This window comes from Nicotiana sylvestris, chromosome 3, assembly GCF_000393655.2.
Source record: "Nicotiana sylvestris chromosome 3, ASM39365v2, whole genome shotgun sequence".
Classification (NCBI taxonomy): Eukaryota; Viridiplantae; Streptophyta; class Magnoliopsida; order Solanales; family Solanaceae; genus Nicotiana; species Nicotiana sylvestris.
The window spans coordinates 106774789-106789180 of record NC_091059.1 but is presented as its reverse complement, the minus strand read 5'-3'; the positions used below and the strand labels follow the sequence as shown (position 1 = coordinate 106789180).

Genomic DNA, 14392 nt, shown 5'->3' with positions numbered 1-14392 from the left:
TTAAACTGAAAAACTGAAATTCAGGACGCACCGGCTAATTCTTAAATAGCAGCCCTTTAGAGTGGCTACTTGGTATCGTTTCTAAAATATGCCCCCCACATGGTCCATTAGAACATGTAACTTGGAGCACTTGAACTAAAAAGAAAAACTTCTAATTTTGCAGGCTTCACAATCATTTCAAGAACATTATTCTCAAGAACTTCATGGGATCAAAATTGTAGCTACAATCCTCAATTCATACTGTTAATGATCATTGAATAGCTTGAATGAATAACCCCATATGAATTATGAACCATAACAACAGATGAAGAAGTCTATTTCCAGATAATACTTTCAATAATGTCACATACTTCAACAAACATAAAAAGTTTTATTCATGTGGGAGAGCATTTTACAAAGCTGACTAACTAGATCGCAAGTTCAAAGGAAACTAGTAATAGATTAGACCATGAAGAGAACTGATGGACACAGATATAGATTAGAAAGATAACAGAGGAAGCCTACGATTTGTGTCTAGCGAGGTGGGGTAGCACCCATCTGGAAAGGTTGTACAAGCAATGAACTCCTCTTACACTATAATCAGATTGAAGCTCGAGTCGCTCTTTTTGGAGTTAAAATGTACATTTCACAGCCATGAGCATCAACCCGAGCACTGAATGAACCCACCATGTTCTCTGAAACAACTTCATGCTGCAATATTGCCATAGCAATGGGATCAGAGCAAACCTTTTGAAGTAATGAATACATTTCAAGGACATGAGTTCCAGAACATAGAGAAATGAAGGCAGCAAACAATGCTTAACTGATTCAGATGTATCAGTGTGAAAATTTTAAGTTACTAGAGATCCTGATTTTACATGAAACTGGCTATATGCCGAACAAACTTACCTTCCACAAGTCTCTCACAGAGACGCTGATGGAGGATTGTAGTCCAATTGCACCCCATTTAGCAGTAATAGTTGCAGCCTTTGAACATCTGTTCCAGAGTACTATAGCCAAACGGTTTCCAGACAAGGGACCGGCCCAAACCTGAAAACAAAATAAAGAACATTAATAATAACAGATTGGTAAAGCATTAACAAAATTTACACCACTCAAACCCATTCTCTGCCCCCACCCCTCGAAAGAAAAAGAAGTTATATCCAAATGCATCGCAACAATAATAATAAGAATGACCACAACAATAATAATAATACATCAACAAGTATGCCTCAATCCTAATTAGTTGTGTGTGTGTGTGGGGGGGGGGGGGGTTATCTTAATCCTCTATATCCCCTCCACTCCATTGACTGCATTCATTATTGAGGATTACTACTTTTATTGTCATAATAATACTAATAATTAATAACAAGAATAATAACAAGGAACTACTCATGACAGAACATTATTGGCAAAGGCTACATGATATTGTGCAAGAAAACAATTTCTTGGCCAGTCAGTTAAACATGTGAGGTATGTAAATCTCATAAGTGGCTGCCTTGTTACTTAAGGCTGAAAGTTACTAAATACTTATGCACCAAACGGACAAAACACTACACTTGTATCTCAGTGTATAAAGCTTCAAGCAATTAAGCATGGTGTGGAACATTGGATCTCTGTGAGATACAGAATCCGGAGCTATACCAGGCTGCAAATATCTCTATGATCTTTTTTCAATTGAAAAATTGTTCTTCGAATTTTTGAACCAAATCCTACCTAAAATATCCTATCAGAAAGGCCAAAGTTCAATTAACACCCACTTACCCTCTTTACTTTTTGTTCAATCATGATGGAGAAGAGCTTGATTGCTTTCCAAATTCATTTTGAAGAAGCAATATTTTTTATAAGGTGATGAAGTAACAATTGATGTGGTGAATAAATTTTCCAATATAGAAGTGGCATATAAACGAGGCAAAAATATGGTTTTCTCCATATACCATCCAATCCTCTGGGATTGCTTTCCAAATTCATCTATCCAAGAGAATGGAAGGTCTTGTCACATTGAGAAAATTCCACATCAAATGAAATTTTAACATATTTAGACCTTTTTGTGTGTGATTATTGTCAGAAACCAACCTCTGTATGATCTTTAATTATTTAGGTAGTCTAGGTGAGAAATTTTTCAATCAATTTCTCATAATCCTCCAGCTTAATATTTCAAGTAAAACGAGAAAGAGTGTTCAATTCTATAAGGTCACTTTATCTGGTAAAGCATCAACGAACTCGTGTTTAAACTGTAAACAACCATAAATGGAGTTCTTCATTCATATATCAGAATACTGAAATAAGTAGCTTCCCAAGAGATTATCTTATTCTGGAAAACCAAAAGATGCAAAATGCAGATAACGAGAAAGAATAAATGAGAAACAAGTGCAACTATACCTGCTCGCAACCATCTGGTCTGGCAGCATAAACTCTCCTACCCTGAACACCAAGTGGATCTGTAAAACAGAAGAAGTCATTTCTTATAAATAATTATTTATATCAAAACCATATGCAAACCAAAAGTACAAGGAAAATATGAGCATTCTCTGACAGAACAACCTCCTACCATCAAAAAAGGGGTGGAGAAGGGGTTACAAGGAAGACAAAGCTTTTTACCTTGGTCAACAGCGATAACCTCTTTATTGGAAAGAATTTCTAAAGTTTCAGCGGTGATGTTTCTGACATCACAACCAATAATAAGTGGAGCCTACAAATAGAAGCATGACATCAGTTCATGAAGTAAGAGGGTTGAAGCACACAAAGCCACTGATGGACTTAAGTAATGACATATACACATTAAAACTTCTAAAAACTGGTCCATCTCCCTATTCTTGTCCTTATTTCATTTACACACATACACCATTTAAACAAGCAAACAATTTCACTGAAGAACGGTTCCATCACAAATTTGTCGTCCTAAGGAGAAATTTTTTCGAAAAGGGATTAGATACAACTTACAAGTATTCAGTCAGACAATCAAAAAGAAAAAAAAAACAAGAGAGGACTCAGAAAACATAATTATGAGTTTGATTGGGGATTTGCCTTCATCAAAGCCCAAATGCTAAAGTGCCCTTTGTACTCGTGGTAATTCATGCCCCCATTTCCAACCTCTAACATATCAGGATCTGCCAGAAGATAATAGAGAGTTAAAAAAATTCAAATGCTATTCATTCTACACCCCTTCAAAATCTAATGTTTCAGGCCCACTACCTACCGTTCCATCCACCAGGTCCAGCATAGGATGCCCACTTGTCATTGATATCAGCAATAGTTGTCATGCTAAAAGAAGTAAAATAAATGAAAGATTTCTGTCAGTATGATGCTTAATAGAGTTAAGTAACAATTCAGAAAAAGCAAAAAAGTTAAGCAGTATGGACAGTGAATAGTTCTCTTACTGTTAAGTTAAGAGTGCATATTGTTTTATCCAGCTACTGTTCATAATTAGTGTAGAGCTATGATCAAAATCTTCTAAGTTTTGAAGGTACCATACATACATGCATAACTATCTTTATTTACTGTAACATCAGATTACAAAATAATACAAAAATAAGATGAAATAAAATAAAAATGTCGTAAGTTAGAACCTTGCCCATGTATCATTGATGTCATCTGTTGTACGCCAACTGTTTCCAATTTTTCCAGCCCATTTGGCAGGGTCATCGACACCCCTGCCATTTTGAAACAAAGCACAAAGAAAGCCCTCAAAATGCTGGTTAAGAACTCCATTTCAAATCGAAGAAAGTGCTTCGAAGTTACCATTCACAAAGTGCATAAAATATAGTCCGTCCAGTAGCATTAAGGGCATCACGCATGGGCGGGTATCTGGGAAACGTCTTAGTAATTAGATCTAATTATACACCTAAACCAATTAACTTAGACCTCACTGACTAAGAGTTGAACCTCTTTTGTGGTGGGAGGCCTAGATTGAAGCAGTTGTCGTACTTCAAATAGTCAACACCCTGTGTAGTTGAACAATCAGAATTTTAGTTAGCAGCTGAAATGTAAATCAACTTCCACATTAAAAGAAATGAAATGAAAAGCAACGCTAATGCTAACATATTAACCAGGATTTACAAGTAAGAAAACTGTGTTACAATGTATACAAAATGCAATTAACAGTATTAGCTAGTGCTGCAATCAGCATATGCAACTGTATAGCTCTTTTTTCTTTTAAAGCAAAGACAATTAATTCCTCGAAATCACATCAATTCTTTTTTCCGTTATCTAAAGGCTAGGATATCCAGAAGAAGAAAATTTCTGTTAACATGTATTACCATTTGTATATGTAACTCTACTGCTGGAATGGTCATTATTGTGTTTATCACTAAGTTTGGAGACATTTACGGTAACAATGCGAGTGTGCGACTGATGAAACAGAAAGGACAAACTAACCCAAGATGCCCAAAGTTCAGCATCATTGTTTTCATGAAACAGTGAGCCAGGTCGAACTTGACATGTAAAAGCCCTACAAGATCCAAGTAACTGAATAGTGAGAAATAGGAGACTGCACAAACACTTTATCCCAGACAGAAAATGTTTTTAACTATTTTTGGCATAGTTCAAAGATAATCAGACAGGATAGTGGGGATTTGTCCTACCCAGCATCAGAATAAACACCTAGCTTTAGACCCTTTGAGTGCACATAATCAGCTAGAGCTTTAATTCCAGATGGAAAAGTTTTCGGGTCAGGAATCATTTGACCCTGCACAATAGTTGGCGGATGATTAGCGTCTCACAAATCCATATACAGTCTGAAACTAAAAGCAAGGGATCATAACCAAAAAACAACCACAGTTTAAATGCCGACATCAGTTAAATTGTAGACGCACCTTTAAATCTCGAGTCAATCTTGACCAACAATCATCTACAATGGAGAAAGCATATCAAACTGTCAAGATGTAAACCTCAAAAACAAAAGCAAATTAGTTTCTTCAAATGCTTACCGATGTTGACATAAGTATAACCCAGGCTAGCCAAACCAGTTGATACGAGTGCATCAGCTGCCAAAGAGCACTTTTATGCCATTGAATTACCATCTAACGATTCAATAAAGGCTCTCATACTCTCAAGAAAACTATCGAAACAAGGTAAGGGTGCTGGGGGGGGGGGGGGCATTACCTGTTTCCTTGATGACTGTTTCATTTATGTTGCAAGCGAAAAAATTCCAGGTACTCCATCTGTTCCAGAAATAGGATTAATCACACAACTATAACACTCTTAACTTTTAACATATCAAAACTGTGAACAAGCATAAAGTTTTGTTCTAAATTAGCAAGAGTGTCAAGAAAACGCATCAGCACATATAATCTCGAAACGCAATTCATGGACTTAGCCTTGGCCTTTTCTCCTTGTATAGTCACAGAAGGTTAACAGCAAGTGTAACCAAATAACAACAGGAAGAAACTACATGGTTTCAAATAAATATTAAGTTATTCATTTCCTAAACTTTCTTGCCTTAAGAAAAAAAAAAACTAAAATCAACCACATAAACATAGATATAATTTATAAGCTCCGATGTTAGCCAGTTCATGTTAAGAGAGTGCTGGACACTAGAGTCATAAAAAAGAAAAAAAGAAAATTAACCATAAAATATGCGATTTTTTCTAAAAGTTGAAAGCTTTAGACAAGAGAATTACTAATAAACTAAATGAGAGACAACATAAAGATTCAATTTTTATACGAGAAAACAAAGCAAAAGCAGGGGATGAGTGAAGAAAAGGGGAAGAGGAGTGGAAAATAACGGACCCCATCTGAGGAGTTCGAGCTAAGCCATTGTCAATTTGAAGAACACCATAATTGGAAGTATCATAGAGTTGAGAAATGGGGAGTCTTTCTTGAATTTTCAAGTAAGGATGAATTGGAAGCTCTCTTGCCGTGACTGTCACTGACATTAAAAACACAGTCAAAGACACAACAGCAAGAAGCATAGCCGCAGTGGCAAGAATGCCAGTGGACTTCGCCATTCTTGAATTTTGGATTTTGTTTCCACAATTTCTGAAAAAGAGTGGATTATTAGAAGGAGAAGAAGAAAAAGAATAGAGAAAGGTTGAAGAATTTTGAAGGGGGAAGGAAATGAATTATTTGTAGCTAATTATCCAAAGCATCTTCCTTTTATCCGCTCTGATGAAGATTAAAATTGGCAGCTAATATTGACTTATTGTTATATTATTATTGGACCATCCATTTCTTACTTAAAAAAGGATCTTATTTTATTGGGTGTTAGCCTTGCTCTTTTGGATTAGTGTTTTTGTTGCACACTTTTCGCTCCCAGGGAAAAAGGAAAATACTAGAGGCAAGGATCCGATGAGTGCATCCTCAGTATTTTTATTCAAAGATAATTGGAAAAACAACACAATGGTCGTGCCGTATCCTGATCTTCGTAAGTACAGGGAATCTGGTCTCCGAGGGAATTAAAAAAAATGCTACTCCATCTAATATCAGTATTAACTCCTAGAAACTTCTACTATTTTCATAAAGAAATTATTAAAGTCAAGCAAGTATTCGTGCCTAATTAAGATGGAGTTTGTATCTTTACCATATAACACTTAGGGCTCGTTTGGTAAGAGCCGCAAGGAATAATTAATTCCAGGATTAAAGTCACTTTTTTTTGTCCAAATTGTTTTTCTTTTTGTCTAACTCACTTCCTTTTGTCTGTGTCGGAAATAACTCTATTCATAGGTCCGAGATCTACGTCTATGAATTGAAAGGTCAGAATAATCAACTCTGAGAATTTCATTCGGAGAAGGAGCCTTATAAAGGTCATATTGATTCTTATCAAAGAAAGACAAGATTAAACGAGGTTGTTCAAACAGGCATAGGCCAACTAAACGGTATTCCGAGTCGGTGATTGTAAGACTTCCTTTTATCGATCTTGATTCGCGTATAAATTCCGGAACTATGGACATAGATGAACCGGAGAGCCTCGAAGTCCCACAGGTATCATAGAATTCGTTAAAAAGAGTTTATCTCATGTTTGGTTGGGAGAAAATTGCGGTATACTTAATCTCGGGATTAATTATTCCGATATTGTAATATTTTCTTATCCCCATAAAATGGTGAAATAATTAATTCCGACATAACTAATCACAAAATAATTAATCATGGAATAACTTCTTTCCGACCAAAAGACCACTTAAAATCTTAAATGCATGTTTATCACAAAGAGCTTTTTTTTTTTTTTTTTTGAATTTTCTTGTTCGGGCCACTCTTTCTCTTAAATATTTTTTTCCAAACAATCTTAGGTAACTGATGAGATGGATCATTGAATACCGTTCAGACTTACAGTATGTTCCACACAATACGTTCAGCTCTTTTTTTCTTTTTCTTTGTTTCCTTTCCTAATCTCATGTGTAATTGAAAGTAAAAAACAAGGGTGACTGGTGGGACCAACTAGTTTATCCATCATTATTATGAATTTTATCTGTATTAATAGTGTATTGGTCAAAATTTGACTGTCATAGCCGAGCTGACCAACGTCCCGCCCAAGTGACAGGGTAGTAAGACGACATGACCCACTCTGCATCCCATCCTCGATATCCGTCGAGTCAGAAGGAGCAATGTCTAAAGGACGACCAAGGCACGCTTGGTGCGAGAGAGTGTCAGACCAAGTAAATGGCAAGGGTGCCTTGACAATATATAGTAGGGAAAAACCCTCGATAGAGGGGAGGCTCTCCTCCCCATTCTCTCCCCCAAGCTCTCTTCTTATAATCTTCATAGGAAGGAAGTAATCTGCAGAAAAACATGTAGAACCACCTCTCCCATCGATTGATGGGAGCCACAACGAAGAATTTCAATAAGATCGATTATATCTATTTCATCTTATATGCTATCTATTCTGTTAGCTCTTTGATCTGGAAGTTATTATGTCTGACTAAGATTTACCCCTTTATTTTCTTTGATTCAAAAAGGTTCCGATATTTTTTGAGTCAAACAATTTGGTGCCGTCTGTGGGAATTTCTTAGTGAAATTTCCTAGTCTCTCCCAGATCAAAGATAAGAAATACGATTACCCACCGAAAAGAGCGCTAAGGCAAAACCCAACCCACGCAGAACAAAGGCGTAGCGCAGAAGGGGAAGGAGAACCGAGTATAGTCACCGAATTTAGAAATCCTCGCCATATTAACCATCGAAATGTCAAACAAAACGAGCAACGTTAAAAACCCGCTCTCCTTCACCGGACCATCAGATGGGGGTAAGGAAAGTATCATTTTAACTCACCTTCTGCTTTTTGCTCAAGCAGGAACATAAATGCCACGCGAGCGAGCAAGCAGAGAAAAATCTCAATTAAAGAATGAGAAATTGCTACAAAACAACCGAAACACCGCCCGCCGGTGACATCTCCAGGTCGGAAGGCAGGAGTTAGAAAAGAAAACTACAATGTGTGCGCAGAACAAACCTAAGCGAAACAGCAACGTTTCGTACTCTCCGACATTGCACTCTATGATGCAAACAATGTCAAGCGAACTGGGACTCCCCCAGAAGATGTCCGATTCTCCAAAAACTGGGACTAACGACAGGTTACTATTTCAATAAGTTCGAAATAACACTCTTTAAGGCCAAGGGCCTTCACCAAGAAGAAGAGTTCGACCTCGATTGAACGACAACGAGTTACTATTTCAATAAGTTCGAAATAACATCCTTTAAAGCCAAGGGCCTTCGCCAAGAAGAAGAGTTTGACCTCGATCGAACGACGATGAGTTATTATTTCGATAAGTTCGAAATAACACCCTTAAAGGCCAAGGGCCTTCACCAAGAAGAAGAGTTCGACCTTGATCGAACGACGACGGGTTACTATTTCGATAAGTTCGAAATAACAACCTTTAAGGCCAAGGGCCTTTTCCAAGAAGAAGCGTTCGACCTCGATCGAACGACGACGGGTTACTATTTTGATAAGTTCGAAATAACACCCTTTAAGGCCAAGGGCCTTCGCCAAGAAGAAGAGTTCGACCTCGATCGAACGACGATGGGTTACTATTTCGATAAGTTCGAAATAACACCTTTTAAGGCCAAAGTCCTTCGCTAAAAAGAAATTCGACCTTAATCAAACAGCGACGGGTCGGATTTTGGACAAAAGTTCGAAATCACACCCTTTAAGGCCAAGGGCCTTCGCCAAAAAGAAAAGTTCGACCTCGATCGAACGACGATGAGTTACTATTTCGATAAGTTTGAAATAACACCCTTTAAGGCCAAGGGCCTTCGCCAAAAAGAAGAGTTCGACCTCGATCGAACAACGACGGGTTACTATTTCGATAAGTTCGAAATGACACCCTTTAAGGCCAAAGCCCTCGCCAAAATAAGGGTTCGACCTCGATCGAACGACGACGGATTACTATTTCGATAAGTTCGAAATAACACCCTTTAAGGCCAAGGGCCTTCGCCAAGAAAAAGAGTTCGACCTTGATCGAACGACGACGGGTTACTATTTTGATAAGTTCGAAATAACACCCTTTAAGGCCAAGGGCCTTCTCCAAGAAGAAGGGTTCGACCTCGATCGAACGACGAAGGGTTATTATTTTGATAAGTTCGAAATAACACCCTTTAAGGCCAAAGGCCTTCGCCAAGAAGAAGATTTAGACCTCGATCGAACGGCGACGGGTTACTATTTCGATAAGTTCGAAATAATACCCTTTAGTGCCAAGGGCCTTCGCCAAGAAGAAAAGTTCGACCTCGATCGAACGACGACGGGTTACTATTTCGATAAGTTCGAAATAACACCCTTTAAGGCCAAGGGCCTTCACCAAGAAGAAGAGTTCGACCTCGATCGAATGGCGACGGGTTACTATTTCGATAAGTTCGAAATAACACCCTTTAAGGCCAAGGGCCTTCGCCAAGAAGAAGAGTTCGACCTCAATCAAATGACGATGGGTTACTATTTCGATAAGTTCGAAATAACACCCTTTAAGTCCAAGGGCCTTCGCCAAAAAGAAATTCGACTTTAATCAAATAGCGACGGGTCAGTTTTTCGACAAAAGTTCTAAATCACACCCTTTAAGGCTAAGGGCCTTCACCAAAAAGAAGAGTCCGACCACAATCGAACGGCGACGGGTTACTATTTCGATAAGTTCGAAAAAACACCCTTTAAGGCGAAGGGCCTTCGCCAAAAAGAAGAGTTCGACCTCGATTGAACGACAACGGGTTACTATTTTGATAAGTTCGAAATAACACCCTTTAAGGGCAAAGCCCTTGCCAAAATAAAGGTTCGACGGGGCAGATGCGACGGCTATCACCATCTCTACGGGCGGAGCGGTATCAACCCCCGCCCCAGATCCCGTCAAGGGAGAGTCGTCCAGGTGAATTATAGTCGGAGGGGCTGCCTCGAATTTCTACTCGCCGCCTCTTAGACGACCCTTCTTCTTCCTCAGCGCGGGGAGACTCATCCGTCTTATGATCAACATGAGCCGGAACTTCATCCTGAGAAGTGGCCTCCGCAGGAATAACTGCAGCCACCGACTAAAACCGAAGCATCCCTCGACAAAGACAGAACTGCAGGTGCTGCAATAGGGCGAGCAGATAATGCTGGCTGACGAAAAGCCAATGGAGGAGGCCTCGCTCTCCGCACTCTCCTTGGCATCGACAAACATCATATAAGAAACTAAGTAAGAAGAGAGGAAAAGTAACAAACAAAAATGACATCTCACCCGTAAGGGGCCTGCGTCCAAATTTTTCATAAAAGGCCGACCAGGTGCGAACCCCCGCCGTATGGGGAAGGATGGCGCTCACCCACTCGCGAATACCTTCGACAGATGGAGGAGGCAATTTCTCGACTGCAGAGACATAACAGGGTTTAGTACTGTAACGAAAAATTGTCGGATATATCTCCAACTAAAAGCATAAGAAACTTACGTGCAAAGTTCTATTTCTCAGGGAACCCCATCGGATCCGCCACAATGTGCTCAGTCCACACATAGAAATAATTCTCATAGAAACGACGGTTAGCCCTGTCGTCCATTTTCACTGCTAGACTCTTCGACCCCCAAGGAAGCATGTGAAGCATCGTGCCGCGGATAAGCTGAGGGTCGAAGATATTGAGCATGTGATCCAAGGTGATCTCACGACCGGCGAGCTCTGCAAACTTGAGCAGCATAAGGAACAGCTTGTACAGGTATGACGAAAGTTGGGCCGGGCATACCTCATAAAAACGGCAGAAGTCTACCACCAGGAGAGGGAGAGGAAGCGTGTATCCAATAAGAAAGGGGTAGGCGTAAAATACGCAGTATCGAGGACGGTCAAAATAAACTATGTCGTTTCCTACCGCCGGTCGCATGTCGACATAATCGGGGATCCCCTACCTGGCTTTCAACTCTACAATGTCTTCTTCTCTCATAAAAGAAGAGAAAGGTTTCAGCTCCGCCCCGGTGCGACTACTGAAGTCGGTCAACTCTCTCCCAGGGCGAGGCAAAATCTCAACTACCGATGGGACCTCCTTGTCTTCCACTGCATCTGCCCTTCCAGTGGCCTGAGCAACATTTTTCGGTGCCAAAATGGTGACAGGGAGATCGGTGCGAGAGGAATCACCAGCCATTTTGTCCAAATGATGCGGCAAAAAGACAACAGAAAGAACGAATGAAAGTTTTCAGTTAACCGAGAGCAAACGAAAACTTGGAGTGTCAGGAAGAAAGTATATTTGCAGAATTCTTTCGAGTAAAAGGCAAAGAAGTGTGTCAATCGAATGATGAGTTCCTTCTATTTATAAGAGACATAAATCCACAAAGCACGAAACCCAAGAGTCGCTAATCGTATCTGATAAGACACGAAACGTTTCAGTTCCCCAGGAACGTGTGTCATAATGGCGGTAACCACGAATAACTCTTTGATGCCAAACGACGTTTCAGTTCCGAAATAGCCGCAACGGTCCAAGGATATCGAAAGAACGCCGACATCTCACTTAAAACCCAAGTAACGTAACTAAGGAACGAGGAGATAGATTTCGCTCGAATTCATAGCAATCATGATCTGTCTACCAGGCCCGACGGGAGACGACCCTGACAGACGGAGGGACTAACTGTATTGGTCAAAATCTGACCGTCACGGCCGAGCTGACCAACGTCCCGCCCAAGTGACAGGGCAGTAAAAGACGACATGGCCCACTTTGCATCCCATCCTCGACATCCGTCGAGTCAGAAGAAGCAATGTCTAAAGGACGACCAAGGCACGCTTGGTGTGAGAGAGCGTCAGACCAAGTAAATGGCAAGGGTGCCTTGACTATATATAGTAGGGAAAAACCCTCGATAGAGGGGAGGCTCTCCTCCCCATTCTCTCCCCCAAGTTCTCTTCTTATAATCTTCATAGGAAGGAAGTAATCTGCAGAAAAACATGTAGAACCACCTCTCCCATCGATTGATGGGATCCACAACGAAGAATTTCAATAAGATCGATTATATCTATTTCATCTTATATGCTATCTATTCTGTTAGCTCTTTGATCTGGAAGTTATTATGTCTGACTAAGATTTATTCCTTTATTTTCTTTGATTCAAAAAGGTTCCGATATTTTTTGAGTCAAACAAATAGCTAACTCATTTTATTTACTGTATCTGTATTACTAAAACTTTTCAGAAAGTACTTTTCAGTGCAATCTCGTGTTTATCGTTACCTTTAAAATTTGTTTTGTTCTTATCACCTTAGACTGGCCCTCCAATACATTCCTCGAGGACGACAATTATTTGGCAGCGGAGTAGTGTTCTATTGGTTTAATAATAATAATAATGATGATGATTTCTTAAGGAAGACAAGTTTGGTAGGTACTTGGACTGTAAAGCACGATAACAATCCAACGGCCCTACCCCTGAAAATAGAATATTACGAGCTTGATCCTATTGAAATGTGGACCACAACGATGTAATCTTCAGTACATCTTGTACTGCAGAGGCCAATATTCCATATAAAATCCCAGTATTTACGGGTCCATTTCATCTCAAATTAGAAAAGGAAACCAAAAAAACAAAAAAATGACAAACCATTGTAATTGGTGCTGGACTTTATTAAATAACCATGATAGTTGAATGGCAATTCAGCTACGACAAGTAATCTATCTTTCCACAATGTTCGCCACTTAAAGCTTTAGTATTTCTATATTCTTCTACAACATTGTCCCCGTCGTCATCAAATGTTGTCACAGTGTCACGTATGACAGGTTACCTATTACTATATATATTAGTCTTTTCATATTTTGTCAACCCTCCTAAGGATTGTAAAATTATCCTTATGAATTTGATCATACTTTTGGATAACAAATTAAAAAAAAAAAAAACGTTGGTTTGACCGACGAACTACGTGGGAAAATAAACCTTTTTTTTATTTGAAGCAAGATTTTTTGAAAGTAACAGCTCAACTTAATTTATACATTGCTCGAGAAGAGCAATGTTTTTTCTCCTCTTAACTATAGATTAATAAACAAAATAAGAAAACACATAAACAGTGTCATGGTGGGAATACTGTTTTGCATTTTTTAGATTAAAACAAAAAGAAGAAGAAAAAGAGAGAAAGAAAGGAAAGGCGAGAGAGGAAAATGTACGCCTTCAAGTTTCGCTCCCTAATTTAACGCCATTAAAAAATTGGTAACTTGTCATGAAAGATGTTGGTGATTTGTCGTGAAAAACGTTGAATTGTGTTTAAGGAATTGATATTCGCACAAACAAAATACAGACGGCATCCTACGTTTCTATGTCTCATCCCATAAATAACATAATTACCATGACATGATTTTATAAGAGTTTGTGAAACATTCGGAAAGTATCCTTCCAAGTTATGGAAGTATACCACAACATAGGTGTATGGGGAAAAATGAAGTTAATATATCGAATTAATTATGTGATGACATGTTATGACACGTGGATCGGTAAAGGAAGGACAGTTGGTGAAAAATAGTTGAAGAGGCACGAGTTTTAACAGGTACGGGCAAAGATCCAAGAAAGCCAGAAGGAATAGATGCTGGAACCTATTGATATTTTGAAGAAGCATCGAAAGAATGAACCTAAAATAGCAAAAGGGTATAATACGTATTATTGGTAATTAATAGACATTAATTATGGAAAACGTTATGGAATCTGTATTGAAACAATTATGATTGCCAATTATAATGTTACATTAAATGTCATTAATTGTCCATAATGACTCCATTATGAAAGGAGAGAAATGTATTATTTAGAAATAGCTATAAAGATGAGGAATGAACATTTGTAAGGACACGAAATACTATTGGAATATACTGATTTACTTTGCTTTCTATTAAGCTATTATTTACATCAATTATTCCTATTTCTGTTTGGTTATCAGTAACCCGAGTTTTTCTAAAAACAAGCTTTGATCGAAATCCCTATTTTTGGTTAAACAAATTGGTTCCGTTACCGGGAATCTGATAATCATCTGCTTTCCAAATCGATACTTTTATCAAAAATAATCATGTCTAATGTCAACGATAATAACCAACAC

The 14392-nt window shown here is 38.8% G+C and overlaps 1 protein-coding gene across 2 annotated transcripts; it reads right to left on the bottom strand.

Annotated features, from left to right (window-relative positions):
* Positions 1 to 350: 350 nt before the first annotated feature.
* Positions 351 to 6146, bottom strand: LOC104248397 (alpha-galactosidase 3-like). 2 transcript variants are annotated; one of them, XM_009804653.2, is made up of 15 exons: positions 5710 to 6146; positions 5083 to 5141; positions 4908 to 4964; positions 4794 to 4828; positions 4563 to 4666; positions 4357 to 4429; positions 3865 to 3923; positions 3721 to 3786; positions 3549 to 3632; positions 3179 to 3243; positions 3007 to 3089; positions 2581 to 2671; positions 2362 to 2420; positions 889 to 1029; positions 351 to 690 (listed from the first exon to the last, which is right to left on the bottom strand). In XM_009804653.2, the coding sequence occupies exons 1-15, from the start codon at positions 5925 to 5927 to the stop codon at positions 580 to 582; spliced, it is 1305 nt and encodes a 434-aa protein (XP_009802955.1). In that variant the 5' UTR covers positions 5928 to 6146; the 3' UTR covers positions 351 to 579. The 2 variants fall into 2 exon arrangements, with proteins under 2 accessions (XP_009802955.1, XP_070027022.1); XM_070170921.1 differs by having other exon boundaries at positions 4908 to 4977; positions 5710 to 5849.
* Positions 6147 to 14392: the final 8246 nt, after the last annotated feature.